Source organism: Rhinopithecus roxellana, chromosome 10 (genome assembly GCF_007565055.1).
Source record: "Rhinopithecus roxellana isolate Shanxi Qingling chromosome 10, ASM756505v1, whole genome shotgun sequence".
Lineage (NCBI taxonomy): Eukaryota > Metazoa > Chordata > Mammalia > Primates > Cercopithecidae > Rhinopithecus > Rhinopithecus roxellana.
The window spans coordinates 91,843,091-91,867,964 of NC_044558.1; the positions used below are offsets into that span (position 1 = coordinate 91,843,091).

At 47.0% G+C, this 24,874-nt stretch overlaps 1 protein-coding gene across 1 annotated transcript in view; it reads left to right on the forward strand.

The window, feature by feature from the left end:
* Positions 1-10,632: 10,632 nt before the first annotated feature.
* The window catches only part of RBM19 (RNA binding motif protein 19), a 142,911-nt gene continuing 128,669 nt past the window's right edge, over positions 10,633-24,874 (forward strand). Inside the window, exons 1-8 of the mRNA XM_010368771.2 lie at positions 10,633-10,809; positions 14,543-14,725; positions 16,755-16,874; positions 17,030-17,068; positions 17,581-17,773; positions 18,985-19,253; positions 21,832-21,912; positions 24,418-24,496. Coding sequence (XP_010367073.2) covers positions 10,660-10,809; positions 14,543-14,725; positions 16,755-16,874; positions 17,030-17,068; positions 17,581-17,773; positions 18,985-19,253; positions 21,832-21,912; positions 24,418-24,496 — 1,114 coding nt within the window. The 5' untranslated portion in view covers positions 10,633-10,659. The remainder of the gene's footprint in view (positions 10,810-14,542; positions 14,726-16,754; positions 16,875-17,029; positions 17,069-17,580; positions 17,774-18,984; positions 19,254-21,831; positions 21,913-24,417; positions 24,497-24,874) is intronic.

The window sequence follows — 24,874 nt, forward strand, 5'->3', positions numbered from 1 at the left end:
TGGGTCTCTGGGGGGATGACCACAGATGTCAACGGTCATTTCCTATCAAGCGTACATATATCAACATGACTTGTCTCTGTTGATCTTAACCTTGGCCACCTGGCTCAGGTCACGTTTCTCAGGTTTCTACACCATAAAGCTACTCTTCTCCCTCCTTTTCTGTAATATAGTCTCTGGAAGTCATGATGCACAGCCCACACATAAGGCTTGGAAGTGATGTCATTGTTTCTTCTCCTTCTTCTTCCTCCTCCTCTTCTTCTTCTCCTCCTTCTTCTTCCCCTTCTTCTTCCTCTTCTTCTTCTTCTTCTTCTTCTTCTTCTTCTTCTTCTTCTTCTTCTTCTTCTTCTTCTTCTTCTTCTTCTTCTTCTTCTTCTCTTCACAGGGTCTCACTCTGTTGCCCAGGCTGGAGTATAGTGGTGAGACCATGGCCCACTGCAACCTCAACCTCCTGGCCTCAAGCAATCCTCCCACCTCAGCCTCACAAGTAGCTGGGCCTACAGGTGCACACCACCATGCTTGGCTAATTTTCCATTTTTGTAGAGATGGGATCTTGCCATGTGGCCCAGGCGGGTCTCCTGGGCCCAAGCAATCCTCCTGTCTTGGCCTCCCAAAGAGCCAGGATTACAAGCTGTGAGCCACCATGCCCAGCCTTGAGGGACAAGTATTATCATAAATGATTTGAAATTCTCAATTTATCTATCCGCCACATGTATTTTATTTTCTATTACTTATTTATATCACTGGGCTTATGAATATTTATTTTGTACTTTGGGTTATAATCCAATACTACTTTATTTATTTATTTATTTATTTAGAGACGGAGTTTCGCTCTGTCACCCAGGCTAGAGTACAGTGGTGCTATCTCGACTCACTGCAACCTCTACCTCCCAGGTTCAAGCAATTCTCCTGCCTTAGCCTCCCGAGTAGCTGGGATTACAGGCGCCCACTACCATGCCTGGCTAATTTTTATATTTTTAGTAGAGATGGTGTTTCACCATGTTGGCCAGGCTGGTCTCAAACTCCCGACCTCAGGTGATCCACCCACCTCAGCCTCCCAAAGTGCTGGGATTACCGGCGTGAGCCACGGTGCCCGGCCATATTATTTATTTTGTTACTCAAAATATTCCAGCCTTGGACACTGGAAGCCCTTTCAGTTGGCTCTTGTGTCCCATTAGGGAACAAATTTTGTTTTGAGCTTGTTCTTACTTTTTGGCATTACAAGATACTCCAGGTTCACCTGTGTATTCACTGCCCGAGCCCTAGAAATAGCCATTACTCCAAAGAGCCCTGGTCCTTTTTATTAAAGAATGGATTTGAAATCAAGAGCTGAGCACTGCTTCATTCTTTTCTGAATATCTACATGATATTTTATCCATTGTCTCACCAGTTCTCTATTGATGGGCATTTTGGCTGTTGCCCATCCTTGGTGATTGCAAACAATGTTGTAATAAATATTGATGTGTCAGCATAACTATATGATACATTTCTACAAGTCCTCCCCAGTGCCTCTGAACCATGCCCACCAGGGACAGAAGGATTGGGGCAAGAGAGCAACAGCTTTCTCCCTATTACTCCTCACCCTGAACAAAGCTGAATTCTCAGTTCCTGTGCACATTTTCACCTCTTGAAACTGCCGTCATCGCCCTGCCCATCTCATGCCAAGCAGAGAAAGTTTCCTCCTCCTTTCTCTCCCAACCCCCAACTCTTACCCAAAATATCTTTTGCTATGCAGCTATGGTTACCCATTGAGTCAATTCCTCAAGGTGTGGTCAATAAAGGTTCAGAAAACAATTCAAACCAAAGGTCTTGCCTCAGAGGGTCTGGTGGGGCACAGGGTTGGGTGCCAGGGACACCCAGTGCATAAATCAGATGCAATCTCTGCTTTCATGGATAATGCTGCTACTGGGAGAGACCAACAAACAGACACATAAAAAGTAACAAATGCCAGGTCATAATAACAAGATGAAAAAACGGACTAGGCCAGGTGCAGTGGCTCACGCCTGTAATCCCACCACTTCGGGAGGCTGAGGTGGGTGGATCATGAGGTCAAGAGATCGAGACCATCCTGGCCAACATGGTGAAACCCCATCTCTACTAAAAATACAAAAATTAGCCTTTGTGGTAGCATGCGCCTGTAGTCTCAGCTACTCAGGAGGCTGGGACAGGACAATCGCTTGAACCTGGGAGGCAGAGGTTGCAGTGAGCCAAGATCACACCGCTGCACTCCAGCCTGGCAACAGAGCAATACACTCTGTCTCAAGAAAAGAAAAAGAAAAACAGAAAAAATGGATTGTAGGGGGATGAGAGAGATGGGGTAGAATGGAGTGGTTGGTGCCCTTTCAGAGATGGTGGCCAGGAAAGGCTTTTCTGGGAAGATGAACTTTGATCAGAGACCTGAGGGAAGTGAGTGAGGGAGGGGACCCATGGAGGGGGAAAGGTGCTCCAGGCAGAGAACATGGCAAATTGCAAAGGTCTTGGGGCAGAAGCCTGCAGGAGGGGGTTGAGGACAAGCAGGGAGGCTGGAAGGGATGAAGCAAAGTCAGAGACTGAGGTGACACCTTCTTCTTTTGGTCAGACTCCCAGGGGCACTGGGAGGCTTTGGCAGAGAAGGCACTGGTCAGTCTGGCTTTTGTTTCAAAGAGTCCGCAGAAGTAAAAGACAGAACAAGGGGACCAATGAGGGTGTTGTTGGAATAACATGGGCAGGATGATGGTTTTGGTAGGCTGAATAACGTCTGCCAATGGTATCTACGTCCTAATCCCTGGGACCTGTAAGTACATCGCCTTCTACAGCAAAGGGACTTTTTCAGTTGATAAATTAAGGATCTTGAGATGAGGAGACAACCCTGGATTATCCAGGTGAGCCCAGTGTAGTGATAAAGGTACAGCAGGAGGGTCAGAGCGAAGAGGAGATGTGACCACAGACCAGAGGGTCAAAGAGAGAACTTTGAGGATGGTGGCAGGAGCCACGAGCTAAGGGAAACAGGTTCTCCCCTGCAGCCTCCAGAGGGAAGCAGCCCTGCTGCCGCCTCTACCACCCTGCCACCCTCAGCTTTAGGGTTTCTGCTGTCCAGACTGCAGATCATAAATGCGTGTGGTTTTAAGCCACTAAATTTGGGGTTGTTACAGCAGCCACAGGAAATGAATACAATATGTGCTTGGACTAGCCTGATAGCAGTGGAGACAGGGAAAAGATGATGTGTTCAGCAAATCTTTAAAAATTGGGGTTGGCAGAACTTGATGATGGGTTAGACATAGGCTGGTGAGTGAGGGGTGGGCTCAGGATGACCCCTAGGTTTCTAGCCAGAGCAGCTGGGTGCCCATTGGTCCCTCTCACTGGGACCAACTGACATAGGAAGGAAATCAAGTTTGCTTTCCTCTCCTCTCTCCATTCTCTTCTAGAACCTTCTAGAATCCCTCCCCAATAACTGGCCTTTCTCCAGCTGGGAAGTTAATTCCCTCAGGGACCAGGCACTACTTCTCTCACGTCCTCAAGTACATACAATTATGCTTTTTGTTTTGAGATTTTTGTTTTGTTTTGTTTTTGAGGTAGGATCTCCTTCTGTTGCCCAAGCTGGAGTGTGGGGGCACAATTATAGCTCACTGCAGCCTCAACTTCCTGGGCTCAGGTGATCCTCCCACCTCAGCCTCCCAAGAAGCTGGGTCTACAGGCATGTGCCACCACACGTTACTAATTTTTGTACTTTTTTGTAGAGAAAGGATCTCACTATGTTGCCCAGGCTGGTCTTGAATTCCTGGGCTCAAGGGATCCTTCCATCTCCGCCTCCCAAAGAAGCACACTGATGAAGCCCAGGGATGGAGCTGGCTTAGACTGGACTGAATTTTTTAAACATCTAGGTGTAATTGGAGAGCCCAGCCTGGTGGCATCTAGGTGCCCCTGGCTTAGTTCTGCTGGGAGAAAAAAGGAGGCAGGAGACAAAACAGGAAGGCTGGAGAGCAGGAAGACTAATAATAATGTTATAACGTGGCTGCTTATTAAATGCACGGGAATATATAGCCTGAGAATGGTCCCTCCTCCCCACATGTGGCGACCATATTTTCTGGACCCAGAATTGGGATGTGGGGATTCGTAACGGGCATTCCATTTTCTTTTAATACCTTTGAAAGACCTTCTGATTTGTGAAATTTTTTAGGGCAGGCTACATTGAATTGTACATTTTAATAAAGGCAGTTCATGAAAATAATAAAGTACGTGAAACTAGGACTGGCTGGGCAACACTGGCCCTCTTGTAAAAGGCTAATATCTCAGAGCTGCCTCATAAAGCCTGCCCCAGCCCACCCTAACTAGGGTCACGGTTTGCAGCAAACAACCCCCCAGTTGTCATTTAATTCATATCACATATCAATAAATATCTGTTAAATATCACAGTGTGCAGGAAACAACCCTCCAGTTATTATTTAATTAAAGACATAACAATAAATATCTGTTGACTTTGAAACAGTGACCCGTGAGTCATTGACTCCATGCTTGAGGGTACATTTTTACATGCGTGTGTGTTTTAATTGAATAGACGGTCTACACAAGACAGAGAGAGGGTGAAATCTGATCTTCAGAGTAAACTACTACAAAGCAAGCAGATCTCATGGGTCGAATAGCAGCCCCCAAAAAGATATGCCTACATCCTAATCCTCAAAACCTGTGAATGTGACTCTTTTTGGAAAAAGGGTCTATGCAGATATAATTAGCTAAGGATCTCGAGATGAGATTGACCTGGATTTAGAGTAGGCCCTAAGCTCAATGGCAGGTGTCCTGCTAAGAGGAAGCATAGAGAGGTAGATTTGACTCAGACACCAGAGTGGAGAAGGTCATGTGAAAACAGAGGCAGAGATGGAAGCTATGCAGCCACAAGCTAAGGAATACCTACTGCCACCAGAAGCTGGAGGAGACAAAAAAGGATCCTCCCACCTTGAGCCTTTGGACAGGCCACTGCCCTGCTGACACCTTGATTTGAAATTCCTGGCCTCCAGAACTGCAAGAGAATACATTTCTGTTGTTTGAAGCCATCCAGTTTCTGGTAATTTAATACAGAAGCCGTAGAAAACCAATACACCCCATAATCCTGTAACTTAAAACTACAGCTCATGGGGTAGCTTCCTGGTTTTGTAAATAAAGTTTTGTTGGAACATGGCCACCCATGTTAGCTCTGGATGTGTTCAAAATACAGCAGCAGGGTGGAGCCGTTGCATTAGAGACCACATAGCCCACCAAGCCTGAAATACTTACTCTCCAACTGTTTAAGAAAAAGTTTGCCAATCTCTGGTTTAAAACATATACAGACCAGGCACAGTGGCATGCACCTGTGATCCCAGCACTTTGGGAGGCCAAGGCAAGAGGATCACTTGAGCCCAGAAATTTGAGACCAGCCTGGGCAACAAAGCCAGACCCTGTCTCCACAAAAAATTTAAAAATTAACTGGGTGTGGTGATTCATGCGTGTAGTCCCAGCCACTTAGGGGGCTGAGGAAGGAGAATCACTTGTGCCCAGGAGGTCGAGGCAGCAGTAAGCCATGATCACACCACTGCACTCCAGCCTGGGTGACAGAGCAAGACTGTCTCAAAAAAAAGGCCGGGCACAGTCACTCATGCCTGTAATCCAAGCACTTTGGGAGACCGAGGCATGTGGATCACTTGAGGTCTCGAGTTTGAGACCAGCCTGGCCAACACAGTGAAACCCCATCTGTACTTAAAATACAAAACATTAGCTAGGCATAGTGGTGTGCACCTATAATCCCAATTACTGTCTCAAAAAAAAAAAAAAAAAAAGACAAAACCCAAAATAGATACATATTTATTAGTCTCCCTACAATTTCACCCCTCCAAAGCCATCCTTCAGAAATGACCACAATTAATATACACGCTTGTTGACTTTACCCTGTAGTTAAGTATAAATATATGCAGATGTAGTTTATACATGATTAACATTTTTATGTATTAAAAATAATAGGTAATTTTTTCATAATGAAATATCAAAATTATAAGAGGTTACTCAAGGTAAAGGACATTTCCATCCATCCATAAACCCACTTCCTCAGTCCCCTCCCCAGAAGCAACTGCTGTTACCACTTCCTCACATATCTTTTGAGATCACCTTTGCTTACATAAGTCATATATAGTGTCCCCTCCAAATTCCTATGCTGGAGTCTCAACCTTTCATATCTCACAAAGTGACGTTGTTTGGAAATAGAGTCTTTACAGAAGTAACTATGTTAAAATGAGGTCATTAGGATGAGCTCTAATCCAATGTGACCGGTGTCTTTATAAAATGGGGAAGTTTGTACACAAACTCGTGGACACAGGGAGACTGTCATGTGGAGATGAAGGCTGAGATTGGGGTGACATGTCTACAGGCCAAGGAGTATCAAAGATTGTCAGCACACCACCAGAAGTGAGACAGGGAGGAACAGATTCACCCTCATGGCTCTCAGAAGGCACCAGCACTGCCAACACCTTCATCTTGAACTTCTAGCCTTCAGAACTGCAAGACCATACATTTGGAAATTTACGAGTACCCTGCCAACAACATGACAAGTATCTACGTATCCTCACCCACCTCCCTCCTGTTTTCTTTTTTTAACCTAAGTGACAGCATACGTAATAAATTATTTAGTACATTGCTGGTTTTCACTTAATGATATATTTTGGAGATTGTCCCATGTGCTAGTTCCTCTCCAACACCCCATCTCCTGTTCCCCGAGCCTGCTCATCCACCCTGCTCTGTGCCCCAGATGCAATCTGTGTGCACTGCAACACCTGTGACCATGCCTCCAGCTTCCCGTTGGTTCAGCCAAGGGGAGGCTCCAGCAGGAAACTACAGCTGGGAAGAGAAAGAGGGGACAGGGTATTTATTCCCGACACACACACACACCTGTGGTTCCATAGTGGCTGTATCTCTCTATAGCTCTAGTCCTTAAAGTGCGTCCCTCTTCCACAGCTTCTGGCATCACTGAGGCCCTGGGATGACATGTTCCGCTCTGCCCTTCAGCTCCAGGGGTGGTGATAGCTCCCCACTGTTGCTGGGCCCTAGGGTTTGACCGTCCTTTGTTGGTTCCCTTAACCCTTCCTGTATTCATTTTCTGTAGCTGCTGTCTCAAATTACCACAAATTAGATGGCATAACAATGCAAAGTTATTCTGTCACGTTTCTGGAGGCCAGAAGCCCCCAAAGCACCAGCAGGGCCATGCTCCCTCCAAAACCTCCAGGGGAGAACCCTTCCTTGCTTCTTCCAGCTTCCAGGTCTTCGTTGACTTGTGACTGCATCACTCCAGACTCTGCCTCCACCTTCACATGATATTCTCTGTGTGTCCTTGAAAAGGGTCCTAGATTTAGGGTCTACCAGGACAATTCAGGAGGATCTCATTTTGAGATCCTTAAGTACATTTGCAAAGACCCTTGATATGGTTTGGTTGTGTCCCCACCAAATCTCATCTTGAATTGTAGCTCCCACAATCCCCATGTGTCCTGGGAGGGACCCGGTGGGGATAGTTGAATCATGGGGGTGGTTTTCCCCACACTGTTCTCATGCTAGTGAATAAGTCTCATGAGATCTGACGGTTTTATAAGGCGAAAGCCTTTCACTTGGTTCTCATTCTCTCTTCGCCTGCCACCATGTAAGACATCCCTCACTCTTCCACCATGATTGTGAGGCCTCCCCGGTCATGTGGCACTGTGAGTCCATTAAATCTCTTTCCTTTATAAATGACCCAATCTCAGGTATGTCTTCATTAGCAGCGTGAGAACAAACTAATACAACCCTTTTTGCAAATAAAGTCACATTTACAGCTTCCAGGGGCCAGGATGCTCCCCAGTGTGTGTGGTGGTGAGGGGACGGGGGATCATTCATCTCATTACACTGCTCACACTTTCAGATTTTCTTTCGTTAAATCTTTTTGAGTATACATCTGCGTCCTGCTGACTGATGCATTTCCTTCAAAAACATTTATAGCTACATACCTACCTGTTCTTTAACAACTGCATGGAATTCTGTTGAACGGACAGACCTTAATTTACAATTAGCATTTAATGAACTCCTATTACCTGTCTCTTCCTGGTGCCCGGTGTGATGCTTTGCAAAGATAGATCTAAGGACGCCCCTTTGGCAATATAATGTGGAGAGAACAAGTGGTCTCATCTATAACTCTGAACCTACACCGTGTGCTCCTCACCAGCGATTTCTGTAGGTTTATGCTGTGGCAGACATATGAGCTCCCTGCATTTGGGTCTCAGTAGGAAAGAGGCATATTCGAGGACACCATGCTTGAGCTGGTCTTAGAGAGGGGATAGGAGTGGGTTCAGAAAGATATTTCAGTGGCCAAAAGCACATGAAAGATGCTGTTTCATTAGTCATCAGGGAAATGCAAATCAAAACCATATTGAGTCACCACTGTACACCCACTAGAATGGCTGTTATTATAAAGACCCAATAACAAACATTGGAGGAGATGTGGAAACATTTGAACCTTCATATACTGCTGGTAGGAATGTAAAATGGGGAAGCCACTTTGGATAACAGGTTACCAGGTTCTAAAAGGTTAAGTATAGAGTTACCATATGATCAGGCAATCCTACTCCTAGGAATATAGCCAAGAGAAATAAGAACATATGCCAACACAGGAACTTATAGGTAAATGTTCACAGCAAGATTATTCACAATAGCCACAAGGTGGAAACAACCCAAATGCCCATCAACTGATGAATAAATAAAATGTAGTACATCCATATATGTAATACTATTCAGCAAAAATGTGTGGTGTCTCACGTCTGTAATCCCAGCTCTTTGACATGTCAAGGCAGGTGGATTGCTTCAGCCCAGGAATTCAAGACCAGCCTGGGTAACATGTTGAAACCTCGTCTTTACCAAAAAATTACCAAAAAAAAAAAAAAAGGCCGGGCGCGGTGGCTCAAGCCTGTAATCCCAGCACTTTGGGAGGCCGAGACGGGCGGATCACAAGGTCAGGAGATCGAGACCATCCTGGCGAACACAGTGAAACCCCGTCTCTACTAAAAAAAATACAAAAAATTAGCCGGGCGAGGTGGCGGGCGCCTGTAGTCCCAGCTACTTGGGAGGCTGAGGCAGGAGAATGGCGTGAACCCAGGAGGCGGAGCTTGCAGTGAGCGGAGATCACGCCACTGCACTCCAGCCTGGGCGACAGAGCAAGACTCCGCCTCAAAAAAAAAAAAAAAAAAAAAAAAAAAAAAAAAAAAAAAAAAAAAAAAAAAAAAAAATTAGCCAGGCATGGTTGCATGTGCCTGTAGTCCCAGCTACTCAGGAGACTGAGGCGGGAGGATGGCTTGAGCCTGGGAGGCGGAGGTTGCAATGAGCTGAGATTGTGCCACTGCACTCCAGTAGGGGTGACAGAGCCAGAAACTGTCTCAAATAAATAAACAAATAAATAAAGTACTGATTCATGCTGCAACACGGAAGAACCTTGAAAACATTTTGCTAAGTGAAAGAAGTCAATCACAAAAGACTACATATTGTATTATTCCATTTATATGAAATGTCCATAATAGACAAATCCGTAGAGACAGAAAGTAGATTAGTGGTTATCAGGGGGAAGGGAGAGGGAAGAATTGGCAGGTTATAGCTAAAGGGTGTGGTGTTTCTTTGGGGGTAATGAAAATGTCCTAGCATTGATTGTGGTGATGGCTGCACACCTCTGTAAATATACTCAGCACCGTTTAATTGTGCACTTTAAGTGGGTGAATTGTATGGTTAGTGATAAAGCTGTTAACAATAAGAAGTGAGGAGGGAATGTCTTTTAGGTGAAGGAAATTGCAAAAGCGTGGGAGCAACGTCCAGTGCAGCTGAGGCACTGTGGCGAAACGGAAAGGAAATAATGTTACTCAAGAGCGAAAATAGGAGTTTTCATGGGATGTCTCCATCCAAGAGTGGGTACTGAGAATGCTCAGAGAAGCAATAGGATGGTAACATCCCTTTTACGTTCTCACCTCCTTAACCCCTAGCATAATAAAGAATTATTCCCATTTTACAGAAGTAGACACAAAGGCTCAGAGGCCATTTTGGCCAAGATCTCTCAGCTAGAAGATTGGCCAGCTGAGAGTTCCAAACATTAGGAAGGGAGGCAAAATGCTTGTGGTGTTGGGGTTGAAGGCGTAGAGACTCACTGTAGGGCCCTAGGCAGCCCCTAGTTCGAATCTGACCTTCCAATTCATAGTTATAAGACTTTGAGCAAGCTGCTTTACATGCACGATTCCCAGTTTATCTGCCTGCAAAATGAGAGCCTTTATTTCCAACATGCTCATTACAAAAGGCTCAATACTTGATTTATGTTGGCTGGCAATCTCTCTAAGCTTCACTTTCCCCATTTCTACGAGGGACGCAAGGGTCCCTAATCTTGCCCCCGTTCTCAGGGCAGTCCTAGGGCTCAATAATAAAAATAAAGTAGGAAAAGGCGAGAACGCTACTGCCCTGTTGGCGCCACCCTTAACACCGACCAGACCCGGCGCACATTAGCGACCGGCGCCCCCTGCTGCCTTCGCCGCTGTATTGGCGTCTCCAGAATCCGCCCAAGACCCTGCGCCTGTGCAAAATGCAAGCGCCCAGGCCCACCCCTTGTGGGGTGTGACTTTGATTTAGCCACGCCTACTTCCGGACAGCTCAGGCCGAGGTCTCAGCCACATGACTGTGTTCCGGCTCGGCAAAGATGGCGGCGCCCAGAGCGGTAGCGTGAAAGTTGTTGGTGGAAGACGCTGTACAGTCGTGTTGGAATCAAAACAGCGGGAACCCTGCGCCATGTCGCGACTGATCGTGAAGAATCTCCCGAATGGGGTGAGTGCAGAGGCAGGAGTTGGGAATCTGAAATGCGACCAGCCAGGAGCTGTGAGGTAGGGAAGAGATGCCTGGAGGTAATGGAACATTTTTTGCTCTGGGGCAGGACTCCGGGCCAATTCCGAACTCAAAAAGGGCGGGATCCTGGGCTTATCCCCATTTGATCCCGGGGAAAGAGGAATAGTGGCTGCTTACGGTTTCACAAGCGGTTGTTTGGTACCTGACTCCTAACTCAGCTCTTCCCGGGGAGGTGACAACTCCCACCTTGTGGCGAATGCCCTGCTCCCACAACCTTTCATTCGATCACTGTTTTTTAGTTGTTGACCTGGGACATTGTCCAACACTGTATTTATATTCCTCTCCCAGTCTGGAGAGTGTTGGGGAAGACATGGGGAATATGAATCTGCAGACCTGCGTTCCAATTCCCACTCCCATCCTTAGGGCAAGTAGGAATACGGAGTGGGTAAAGGGCTTTACAGCATTTATCTAGTATAAGTGGGGAGTGGTGACCCAGCCATACTTTTTTGTTTCGCTAGAGCCCGGCACAGAACTCGACACATGGTAGGCAAAATAGGTGAATGTACCTAATACTAGATGATTAGATGCGGTGAGCTCGAATGGATCATCCTTTTTTCTCTTTGTCGCTGTTTTTTTTTTTTTTTTAATGGATTACTGATTCATCCATCAGGTTAGACAGTGTCTCTTGATGCCTCGCTTTGTGGGATGAGGATTTTTAGCGTAGCTGCACTTCGTTTCCCTCCCAAATTCAGCTTTGTTGTGCTTCACTGTGTAGTTGATTCTCTTATCATTGTTTGTCTTATATCCTTTTTTTTCTCTCTCTCTCTCTCATGGTTTTTGTTTTGTTTTGAAATGGAGTCTGGCTCTGTCGCCCAGGCTGGAGTGCGGTGGCGCAATCTCGGCAGTCTCCAGTCACTGCAACCTTTGCCTTCCGGGTTCAAGCGATTCTCCTGCCTCAGCCTCCCAAGTAGCTGGGACTACAGGCATGCGCTACTACGCCCAACTAATTTTTGTATTTTTAGTAGAGACATGGGGTTTCGCCATGTTGGCCAAACTGGTCTCGAACTCCTGACCTCAGGTGATCCACCGCCTCGGCCTCTCAAAGTGCTGGGATTACAGGCCTAAGCCACTGCACCTGGCCCCCATTTCTGTTTTAATGTTGTGAGTTTTTTCCTTTCCTTTTTTTCCCCCCTTTGTCAGGTGGGACAAAGGAACTTTGTAACACACGGTTTTCAAAATTCAAGCAGTATAGTAGTGTATATCATGAGTAGCAAAGTCTTTGCTCTGTCCTACCTTCCCTCTCTGTCCAGGAGGAACTGTCTTCATTGATTTGTTTTTGGGACTCCTCACATGTATCGCTGTATATTCAAGGAGTGTACCTTTCTCCTTTTGACCTGCCTGCCCCAGTGACTATCTGCTAGGCCTCAACTATGAAAAATAAGGAATTTAGATCATCTGTTCCTCCCCTCCAGTGTTTGTAATATTTTTGTTTTTAATTCTCCTGTCATCATCTCTGAGCAGTATACTTAAAAATATCTATTTTACATGGCTGCACTTCCTTTTCTTCCCAAATTCAGCTTTGTTGCACTTCACAGTGTAGTTGACTCTCTTATTGTTTGTCTTATCTCATGAATGAAGGAATAACAAAAACAAGGGCAGTTGCAGCTGACGCTTGGATAGTTTACTATGTGCCCGGCACTGTTCCAGGTGCTTTAGGTAAAGTAACATTTAATCCTCACCTCATCCCTATGAGGTAAGTTTTATTTTTACGTCCATTTTAAAGGTAAAGAAACCAAGATACAGAGAGGTACAGGGATTTGCCTGAGCTCACACACTGGTATAATTTATAGAGCAGGGACTGAATTGAGCAATCTTTTTCTAGAATTTGCATTCCACACCGCTACACCTGACTCTCTCTTAGCATGATTGTCTGCACTAGTCTTAATTATTTTTCAACAAATATTTAGTAGTGAGTACTTGTGATATCGCCGACACTGTAGATAGAGGTGGATAAACCTGGGTCCTTATTTTTAATGGAACTTGCAGGCTAGCAGGAAAGAGAGGCACCAGATCATTATGATGCAAGGTGCATCATTGAAATATGAACAGGGTGCTATGGGAGCACAGTGAGGGTTGGTTATCTCGTCTACCTAAGGCATCTAAGAAAGGCCTCTTGGAATAGGAGATGATTGAACTGAGAATGAGGAGTTAGCCAGGGCCTGTCTTGGGAAATGTCACCCAGAGGGAACAACCAAAGTAAAACCTCAGAGGTGAGAAGGCTGTGAGGAGTTTGGCAAATGTGGTGCTGAAGAGGTTGGTCGGGGCAGATCTTGAAGAATTGCCTGTTTTCCTTTAGATGCTTGTCCTTGAGACTTTGGTGCCAGAAAGTCACCAAAAGGTTTTTGACAAAGGAATGATGGATTCAGACTTGAGCCTGGTCTCTCCCAGGCACTGAGGACTTGAATTCACTGTCTTCTATATTTCTGAACTGAGTCACAAAGCTTGATTCTGTAGGCCTTGGGCAGATCATTTATCCCTTATGAGTTTCATTTTCTCCTCTATAAAATGTGGATAAAAATTCCTAACTCACAGTGTGACTGAGATTTTGATGAGATCAGTTAGTAAGAAGCTACCTCAGAAAATGTCATCTTCTAGTTGGACTGCCAAGGCCTCTAGCTTCTTGCATTTTCAAACTTGTTTTGGCTGTTGGTGGGCCCTGAATGTCCCCTCAACTCCACTACCACACACACTAATCTCCCAGTATCTGCTTAGAAAACTGAGTTGTGAGGGTAGCCTGGCTGCAGTGAAGATGGTGAGAAGCCAGGAGCCTGTTTTCCATAGTGTGGGGCTTCTTGACCAAATTATAATATTAGTGTGTTAGTTTTTTAATGCAGCTATAGCAAATTCGCACAAACTTAGTGGCTTAAACAATCCAAATTTGTTATCTTACAGTTTTGCAGGTCAGAAATCCTAAAATCAAGGCTTTATCAGGGCTGCAGTCCTTCTGGGAAGCTCTATAGGAGCGTCTGTCCCTTTGCCTTTTTTCAGCTTCTAGAAGCACCGGCCTTCCTTAGCTCATGGTTATATACTCCATTTTTGGAGCCAGTAGGATAACATCTTCCAATCTCCTCTGTTTCCATCTTTTCTCATCTTCCTGCCTCCCTCTCGTAAGGACCCATGAGGTGACATTGGGCCTGGCTGCATAATCCAGGTCATCTCCCCATCTCCACATCAGTCACACCTGCCAAGTCCCTTTTGCCATGTAAGGTAACATATCCACAGGTTCCAGGGATTAGGATGTGGGCATCTTTTTGTGGGAGGCTTCATTGACAAAGATATATATAGCTTACCCTGCCTGTTCATTCATTCATTTATTCCGACAAGTATTTATTAGGTATCTACTATGTAGCAGACATAATACTACTTCTGTAATTGGTCTTATCCTCATAGGAGCCCCATAGGGTAGGAAGATGTCATCTGCAGCCATTATGAGTCATGATTTCCACATCAGTGAGTGGTTAAGGGACTTTCTCAAGGCCACACAACTCGTGCTAGAGTCACAGCTGGAAGCTATTGTAGCTAGAAAAGCACACTCTGCCCCTCTTCATCTAAGGCCACCCTTAGAGAATCTCATGACCTCGGGTTTCCAGCCCATTTTGTCCCCTTGCTCTGGGGACTTTCCAGTTTGTCTCTTATTCCTCTGCCTCTGTCCTAGATGAAGGAGGAGCGTTTCAGGCAGCTGTTTGCCGCCTTCGGCACGCTGACAGACTGCAGTCTGAAGTTCACCAAAGATGGCAAATTCCGCAAGTTTGGCTTTATTGGCTTCAAGTCCGAGGAAGAGGCCCAAAAGGCACTGAAGCATTTCAACAAGAGCTTCATCGACACATCCCGGATCACAGTGAGTGGGCGGGAGTCTCACCCTTACTTGCCTGTCGAGTGTGATGTTGTTTGATCTTTCACTCGACACTGGAGTTCAAAGACCGTCCCTCTTCACCTTGTGATGCCTTTGGTCTTCTTCCTCACTGATTCACACACTTTCATGTGCATACGAATCACCTGAGAGCTTGTTATAACAGCTTCCTGGGCCCGTCCCCAGAGCATCTGATTCAGTGCATGGAGGCAGGACCCAAGAATTCACACATCCAGCAAGCCCTCAGGTGACACCCATGCTGCTGGTCTGAGGCCCACACCTTGAGAACCACAGCTCCACCTCATGCATTCACGCATGCATTTAGCAAGCACTCAGTGATGCTGGGAATTTTGAGAAAAAGGTGATATCTCAGCCCCTGTCCTCATGGAGCCAGCTGCCTCTGGGCAGGCAGGGGGCTGATAGGTCAGCAGGCTGCTTTGGCTCAGTGACATCAGTGCTATGATGAGGTGAGCCCCAGGGACTGTGGGAGAACAAAGATCTCTAGCCTGACCGGGGAGGAGTCAGGAAAGCTTCCTGTAGGAGGGGACTCCACTTCAGGTCACTCGTGTATTTAGTGACTTGGTAAAAACATCTCTAACGCTTTTTGAGAAGGAAAAAACAGATGATGGACAAATACATGTATGTCTCATGTGATCCCATTTAGACACAATCGTATTCCTCCATACATGTATGATAAATGCATAGAAGGCCATAGGATAGGATTTGTACCAAAATACTAATCATTCCTCTCTATGAGTGACAGGAATTGGAGTACTTTTTTTTAACTTTCATTGTACTTTTGTATATTATTTGAATTTTGTACCATGAGTACATGTCATTATTATAGAAATAACAAGCCTATTTTGAAAGTGTGCACAAAAGGGATTGTAACTGGCCGGGTGTGGTGGCTCATGCCTATGCCAGCACTTTGGGAGGCTGAGGTGCGAGGATCACTTGAGGCCAGGAGTTCAAGAGCAGCCTGTGCAACATAGCAAGACTGCGTCTTTACAAAAATAAAAAAAATTAGCCGGGCATGGTGACATGTGCCTGGAGTCCTAGGTATTCAGAAGGCTGAGACAAGAGGTTCTCTTGAGCCCAAGGGTTTGAGGCTGCAGTGAGCTATGATCATGCCACTGCAGTCCAGCCTGGTCAATGGAGTGAGACCCTGTGTCTTAAAAAGGATTGCAACCAGATGGCAGCTCCTTCGCCTAGGGGCAGTGTTTGGTTGACCAGCGTCACCCTTAACCGTGGCTGGGAGTGGCTGGCAGTGGTGGATGCCTGAATAACAAGCGCTCTCGAAGTCCTCTCAGAGGAGTGTATTGGAGGTTTTAGGGCCTGAATGATGCATCAGCTCAGACTGGGTCTCCAGTACTCTTCCGTCCCTCCAGTGGTCACCCCACTGTCCCTATCACTCTAGAATTGTTCTCTGGAGCCAGATGAGCTCACTTTATGATAACTAACCTAAGGCAGTGTTGGGTAACGCTGGTAGCCACTGCCCCACATTGCCCTGCCCAGAGCCTGACTGAGTGCTTGGCCCAGGTCATCTCGCCACCCTGTAGAGTGGATGGTTAAGAACTCAGGTTCCAGAGCCCAGAGACCCCTTGAGTACCAGTCTTCACTCTGTCACTTACTACCTGGGTAACCCAGAGCAATTGACTTCTTGATGCTTCAGTTTCTTGATCTGAATTATAGAAAGTCGTAGCTGTCACTGATGTGAGAGGCTCAGTGTATCAGTACTTGCAGAGCACTTTAGACAGTACCCGGTATGTGGAATTCCTCAGTAAGTGGCAGCTATTACCATTACAGCATTACAGACTTATACTGATAGACTGTTAAAGTATTACATTCTAGACTTGAAGAAGAAAGCCCAGGCTAGGGGGCGATGTGTAATCTACTTCAACAAACTCAGCTAGGCAGTGGCAGTTGTCTAAAATGCCCGAGCTCCCAGGTGCTGAGGGGCAGCACCTAACACCTGGGTGCCATGGCACGTGTGAAAATCACTCTCTTTCCCACACAGGTGGAGTTCTGCAAGTCATTTGGGGACCCAGCCAAACCCAGAGCCTGGAGCAAACATGCCCAGAAACCAAGCCAGCCCAAGCAGCCTCCAAAAGACTCTAGTACTCCAGAAATTAAGGAAGTATGTAAAGGGTCACTCTGGCCTCTGGCCTCAGTGCCAGCAGGGTAGTCACTCCCTTTTGGTTCCTGAAGATGGGCCCTCCCAAGTCAGTGCGGTTCTGTTTCCCAGCTCTCTTCATCTGTGTGACCCTCACTCTCTGTGCCTTCTGTTTTCAGGACGAGAAGAAGAAAAAGGTGGCAGGTCAACTGGAGAAGGTGAGTCTGTCCTGTTGCCCAAGAGGGAGGGAGTGTGGGCAGCAGGTGGAAGAGGGTGGAGACTGGAGAGGGTAGACGTTGGGAGAGGGTGGAGGCTGAAGAGGGTGAAGAGGGTGGAGGCTGGAGAGGGTGAAGAGGGTGGAGGCTGGAGAGGGTGGAGGTTGGGAGAGGGAGGAGACTGGGAAAGGGAAGAGACTGGAGAGGGTGGAGGCTGGGAGAGGGAAGAGGCTGGAGAGGATGGAGGCTGGCCCTGGGAAGCAGAGACCTGTGCCTCTGGTCTCCCCTGGCCTTGTCTTCATGTCCTTTTAGTTTTGTCTGGTGAGGAGTCAAATCTGCCTTCCTCAGAACTGACCCAGCTGAACCTCGGGGTCCTCTAGAGAATGGGGGAAATGAGCTTGAGGGATCTTCTCACCCTCCTAAGAGTTAGAAAGATCAAGCCCCACCTGAGCCTTCTCTGCCTCTTCCTCTCCCTTTTTCCCGTGTCCCTGCTGCCCGGGTTCTGGTGCCACCAGCTGAAGGAGGATACAGAGTTCCAGGAGTTTCTGTCAGTTCATCAGAGGCGAGCGCAGGCAGCCACTTGGGCGAACGATGGCCTGGATGCTGAGCCCTCGAAAGGGAAGAGCAAGCCGGCTAGCGACTACCTGAACTTCGACTCCGATTCTGAGCAGGAGAGTGAGGAGGAGGGAGCCGGGGAGGACCTGGAAGGTGAGGGCATGGGGACTGTGTGCTCCATGTGCACGGACCTGTGCTTGCCATTGGGCTCATCGGCACTGGGGGCCCCTCTGTGCCAGACTCTAGGAGTCAGGTGAGCCCTTGAGCTCTCCAGTGGTGGGGGCAGGCGGCGGTGGGGGGGGGGGGGGTGATGATCCCTCTGCAGGTGCATCTGCCTTCACTGATCCTACTTGGGTATTCAGTCAGTCAGTCAATTACTCAACAAATATTTCTTGAGCACCTACTATCTGCCAGGCATACTTCAGGCATTGGGACCATGTTGATAAGCAAAAGACAGAAGGGTCTATTCCCCCATGGAGCTGTGATTATGGTTGTGGAGAGGAACAGTAAGCAAATAAGTCCACTGTCGGGTATATCATAGGATGATGAATGCTACAGAGAGAAAGCAGGAAAGTGGGACAGGAGAGTTATCAGGGAAGGCCTCCCTGAGGAGGTGAGGGAGTGAGCCTTTGTCCTCAGAAGGGGTTTGTGGTGTCTGGGGAGGCCTGGTGGGCAAGGGAGCAACTGCAACACGGGAGAGTATTTGCTCGGTGGAGAGCTGGGAGTCTATTTGGGTCTAACGGTGAGAGGATGTGCATTTAGTGCAGTTATGCCTGGTAATGTTTCTGCCCTAAGTTTACATCCGAGGAACTCAGGGGACTTGGTGGGACACGGTAGGGGAGGGGAGAAGAAAGGGGTTCCAGGCAGGGGAACAGCAAAGACACAGAGGAAAGGAAAATGCATGGGCTTGAGGGGCTTGATGTGGGTTGGGATGGCTGGAGCAGGAGGAGACAGTGGGAGAAGCCCACGCAGCCGTCCCTGATGAGGAGCTTGAGTTTCACCCTGAGCATCCAGAAACCCCTGGAGGGTGTCAAGCAGAGACTGACCATCCTGTACCTACTCTGAAAAGTGTCATGGAGGCTGCCATATAGAGAGAACTGGGAAGACATGGCTGGTGGCAGGGAGCCAGGAGCTCAATGTGTGGCACAGAGAATATCAAAGCTGCAGTAGCCCCACCCCATTTGGCACTGCTAATCAGAGGACTTATGGGGGATGCTGGGCACAGGGGCCATGGACACAGTGTGGCGAGGACACCAGGGCGTGGGGCCTCAGGCCTCTCACTAGGAGGACCATCTGCCATTTGCTGCCTCCGAACTCTGGTTTGCTCATAGCTATCACTGATCTCAGCCTCCCTGTTTTTCCAGAAGAGGCAAGCCTCGAACCGAAGGCAGCTGTGCAGAAGGAGCTGTCAGACATGGATTACCTGAAATCCAAGATGGTGAAGGCCGGGTCGTCCTCTTCCTCGGAAGAAGAGGAAAGTGAAGATGAAGCCGTGCACTGTGATGAAGGGAGTGAGGCCGGGGAAGAGGCTTCCTCCGCCACCCCAATCCTGCAGGAAAGAGACAGCAAGGGTGCAGGCCAAGAGCAAGGGATGCCAGCTGGGAAAAAGAGAGCACCGGAGGCCAGAGCTGAGGTGCGTGTGTATCCCGCAGATGCCAAGGGAGGAGGTCCGCTCTCCTGCTTGCCCATGGTCCCCACCGCTCCTCTGTTAGAAGAGTGGAATGTTGGGGAAAGACGCAGCTCTGCAGTCCGAAGGCTTCCCGATCTTGGCCCTGCCGCTTGCTCGCCGTGTGTCGTTTCTGCATTTCTTTTCTGTTTTTATTTTTATTTTATTTTATTTTACTGAGATGGAGTCTCGCTCTGTCACCCAGGCTGGAGTGTGGTGGTGCAATCTCAGCTCACTGCAACCTGCGCTTCCTGGGTTCAAGTGATTCTCCTGCCTCAGCCTCCCGAGTAGCTGTGATTATAGTCATGCGCTACCACACCCAGCTACTTTTTTATATTTTTAGTCAAGATGGGGTTTTGCCATGTCAGCCAGGCTGGTCTCAAACTCCTGACCTCAAGTGATCCACTCACCTCAGCCTCCCAAAGTGCTGGGATTACAGGCATGAACCACTGCACCCAGCCTCTGCATTTATTTTCTGTTGCTAACCTGGAGAGGTCACCTGCCTTCCAGAAATTGCCTATAAATAGGGTGACAAATTATTATGCACACTAAGTTAAAAGTGAGATGCTAGTCCAATGGGGTGCCAGGCTGTGGATGTAGTTACTGCAGGTCTAATGACTACAGATACAGTGACTAATTATCCTGGGCAAACTGGAGCAGCCCGGTCAACACACCCACATCCCACCAATGGGGCGGGAGTGAGCTGAGTGATGGCTCTGAGCCTTTATCCTTTGTATTTGCTAACAACACAGGCAGAGGGGTGCAGAGCAGTCATCAGCAATAATAGGGAGGATCAACAGCCTGCGCTACACACTGGGCACCGTGCCTGCCATGCCGTTGCATTTCATTACGATCTTGCAGGCAGGTATTGCTCTTGTTCCATTTTACAGATGAGGAAACTGAGGCCTGGAGAAGGAAGGTGCCTCAGCCAAGGTTGTGGGTGGGAGGTGGTGGGTTCAGGACTTAGCCCCAGGTCTTTGGGGTTTGAAGTCGAGATCATAAACGTGGGCACTTCCCTGGAGGTCAGCCAACTCGTCTCCGACCTGGGAGTCCTCTCTGCATCAGAGACAGAGCAGTTTTACATGTTGTCCAGGTCCCTGTTCCCTCCTTTCTGTGAAGTATCACTTCTCTCCCTGCCTAGCCCTGTATTTTCTTTTTTTTTTTTTTTTTTTTTTTCCTCTTTTTTTAAGACAGTCTTGCTCTGTCGCCCAGGCTGGAGTGCAATGGTGCAGTCTCAGCTCTCTGCAGCCTCTGCCTCCCGGGTTCAAGTGATTCTCATGCCTCAGCCTCCTGAGTAGCTGGGATTACAGGCACATGCCACCACACCCAGCTAATTTTTGTATTTTTAGTAGAGATAGAGTTTCACCACATTAGCCAGGCTGATCTCGAACTCCTGGCCTCAAGTGATCCACCCACCTCAGCCTCTCAAATTGCTGGGATTACAGGCGTGAGCCACTGCACCTGGCCCCAGCCCTGTATTTTCAAATGAGATGAAAGCAGGCTTCATCCTCCTCTTTTGTTTCCTCTGTTCCCTTTCTTCTTCCTCCCTCCTTTTATTTTCTGCCTCTTCTAATTATGCACCCTGTCCTTTTTTTTCCCCCAAAATTGTATATTTCAGAGAGGTAGTAGAGTGTGGGGAAGTCAGAATTACGCGTTCAAATCCTAGCTCCATCATTTAGTAGCTGTTGGTCCTTAGGTGAGATACTTTACTTCCTTCAGCCTCTTAATTTTCATCTACAAAAAGACACTCATGGTAGCACTGCTCCCTGCCTCTGGTTTCTGACCCTGTGGCTAAGTATATGCTGGAATTCTGGAATCTTCAGATTTTAGGAAGAGAACCCTCTGGAATGAAGTACCCCCAGCAGGGCTCACTCCCCTCCGCCTACCTTGTTACTAAATACAGGATAAAAGGCAGCACCCCATTGTCTTTTTCTGCAATGCATAGACAAGACTGCTTGCACTACATGAATCAGCATAAGCTATAAATGGGCTCACATCCACTCACGGCAGGCTTTGCTGGGAAGTGCATTCGAGTCGGGGCACGTTTTGTTGCCATAAAAGTTACTAGAAACTTAGGTTTTTCAGAACTGTTTGGATTCCAGAATTGTGGGGAAAAGACATCCAGAACCCATAATCCCCATTGGATTGTTGTAAAGATTTAGTAGATCACTGACATCTGTAAAGTGCTTGACTCAGTGTCTGGCACTGATAAGCCCTGCATAGTGGTACTGACAGCCCTGTTCTTCAGGGCTCCTTCCCATTCTCACCCTGCCCCTCCTTGTGGCCCCAGGGCTCCTGTCCAAGTGCCCATAGCTTGCCAGGCTCTGGTTCCAGCCCTCATCTCAGGGGCCCATGGAGACTTGGCATCACCTAGCCCCACCTCTGGCCAGACTCCATCACGGTAGACATGGATTCTTCCCAGTGTTCCCCAGTTCTCCCTGACAGCAGGCACCTTCTCTGGCAGTGAAATGTCCCAGTGTGCCACCTCCTGCACCTGTATGAAAGGTTAGTGTGGCCACTTCTGTTTGTTTTTCTGATCACTCAGACAGAGAAACCAGCAAACCAGAAGGAGCCCACCACCTCCCACACCGTGAAGCTGCGGGGAGCCCCGTTCAATGTCACAGAGGTATGTGCTGACTGAGGACAAGGGTCGGGAGCCTGTGGGAGCAGGAGACGAGGGTGGGAAGGCCAGGAGCCTTTGGTGCATGGGGGCATTAGAGTCAGTTAAGGACATGAGCTGGAAGGAATTGGGGGCCAAAAAGGCTGAGAAATAAGATCTCTGGCATTGTGGGGGTCAGGAAACAGGGATGGCTACACCAAGACAAAGGAGGTTCTGGTTTCACTCACTGGTACCCATACCAGGGTGGTTAGAGGAAAGGGTGGGGGTTGGGTCAGCCAGTAAATATTTAAGGCTTCGTGATCAACATGGTCTCTGTTGTGACTACTCACGCTGCTCTTATAACAAGGAAGCAGTCTCAGAAAGTAGGTAAAAATAGATAAAACTTTATTTACAAAAACAGGCAGTGGGCCAGATTTGGCCTGTGGACTGTAGTTTGCTGCCTTTGGGTCTGTAACAGCGGAAGAACACTTAATTTTCACTCTTCATGAAAGTAATAGAAGTTCAGTATAGAAAATTCAAAACCGTGTAGCTAAATAAAACATATTTAAAAATTGCCTCTAAGTAGGATGACTACTAAATTATCATGTACACTAAATTGAGAGTGAGAGGGGTGCCAGGCTGTGGATGTAATTACCACGGATCTAATGACTCCAGATGCAGTGACAACTCATCCCAGGCAAACTGGGGCTGTTCAGCCAACACACCTGTGTCCTACCCAGTGACATCCACTGCTACGTTTTGGATGTGTCTTCTTAGATGGTTTTTGTTTTGTTTTCCTTTGTTTTTAGTTTTTGTGTGTGTGTTTTTTTTTTTTTTTTTTTTTTTTGTGAGACAGGGTCTCGCTGTGTTGCCCAGGCTGTAGTATAGTGGTGCCATCATAGCTCACTGAAGCCTCTTCTTGGACGTTTTTGTCTTTGTATGTCTAAGAAGCAATCCTTTACTCGGAACTCTTTGGAAACCCCTTTTTCCTCCTCATCACGATATGTCATAGACCTCTTTGAATATTGAATATACTCTGTTACAGCAGCAGTTTTTATACTCATGCTCTTCCTTACTCAGGGTAAACTTCTACAGGTTTACTCAGTCTCCTAAATTGGGACATGGGAGTTGTATCCAATTTTTTGCTATTATAATAATTCAATTCCTTGGGATCAGGGGTGAGCAGACTTCGTCTGTAAAGGCCAGATGGTAAATATTTTAGGCTTTGTAAGCCATTTAATCTCTGTCACATATTCACTGTTTTCTCTTTTTTTGGTAAATAATCCTTTAAGATGTAAAAACCATTTTTAGCTTGCAAGCCAGACAAAAGCAGACGGTGGTGGTATTTGGCCCATGGACCGTAGTTTGCTGATCTTTGCTCCAGATAAATATTCCGTATAGGCACATGCGTGTACAATTCTAAGGCTTTGGCACAGAATATCAGTTGCCCTCTGGGAGCATTGCTAGTTGATATTCCCTGTAGCAGAGTCTACAAGTGCCCATTTTCCTGAACCCTGGGTATTATTAATGTTTTATCAGTGATAGGTAAAATTGGCATCTCATGTTAATTTATATTTTAAATTACTCATAAGATGGATCATACTCTCTCACATTTGTAGATTATGTATATCTTGTTGTTGTTTTGAGGGTTTCGCTTTTATCTCCCGGGCTGGAGTACAATGGTGCAATCTCAGCTCACTGCAACCTCCACCTCCCAGATTCAAGTGATTCTTCTGCTGCAGCCTCCCGGATAGCTGGGATTACAGGCACCCGTCACCATGCCCAGCTAATTTTTGTATTTTTAGTTGGAGACAGGGTTTCACCATGTTGGCCAGGCTGGTCTCGAACTCCTGACCTCAGGTGATCCTCCCGCCTTGGGCTCCCAAAGTGCTGGTATTACAGGCGTGAGCCACCCCACCTGGCCAATATATTTTCTCTTTTGGAAAGTGCCCGTTCATGTCTTTTGCCCTTTTTTCTCTTGAAATCTTTTTCTGTTCTGGTACTCTATGTTTATAAATTTCCGAATTACAACTTATCAAACTTCAGAGTAGCAAGCATTCAGGTTTTATGAAACTCACTGAGTTGTCTTGTAATTTTGTCAGAATTATTTCAGTACCAACCATTCTGAAAATCACATGCTTTAATTAACAAAGCAAAAACCACGAGGTGGCTGCTTGCAAAACTAATACACAAAAACCAAATACTCAAGCTTACCGAGAAGTGAAAAAAGCCAGATTTAATCCCAAGTATATAAAATTATCTAGGGGGGAAACAATGCCTTAAAATGCTGATAGTGACGTCGCTATTTTAGTGCTGATAGTGACACTGCTATTTTATATTACTCATTTCTTCTCCAATTTTCTTTTTCAAATTTTTTCCAAGGTAATTGGAGAAGAGATATGTATAAGGAAAGAGAAAAACTAAAGAATGAAACACTTTGTAATCCTTTCTGATTCAGAAATTTGCCCCATGTCTTTTCGTTGGGTTGTGTTTTTATTATGTGGTTGGTAAGGGGAAAAAAACTTCTTACAGAAAAATGTTACGGAATTTCTGGCACCCCTGAAACCAGTGGCCATTCGAATTGTGAGAAATGCTCATGGGAATAAAACAGGTAAGATCTGGGATGTTTCCGGGTGGGAAAGGGGGCAGACAGTGAAGATGGAAGGTTGGGGTAGTTGAATAAGGGAGAAGTTTTAAGGGCACCCGTTTTTCTTCCTATTGGTGGTCCTCAGTTGTGTGGATGTGGTCAGCCTGGGCAGGTCAAGGCTGCATCTCTTGCCCCAGCCTTTGAAGGCCTGGTGTATAGGGATGGAGTTTTCACCTGTGCTTTTCATCCTTCCCTTCCTCATGTTAGCCTTTGCCTATCCCAGTGGGCTCACCTACTGCACTGAAACAAATGCCATCAGGTCCTGGGGTTTGCTGGGCCATGTCCACAGGCAGCTCTGCTGGTGCGCAGGGCTCTGAGTTGCTGAGCCTACGTGGTGTTGCC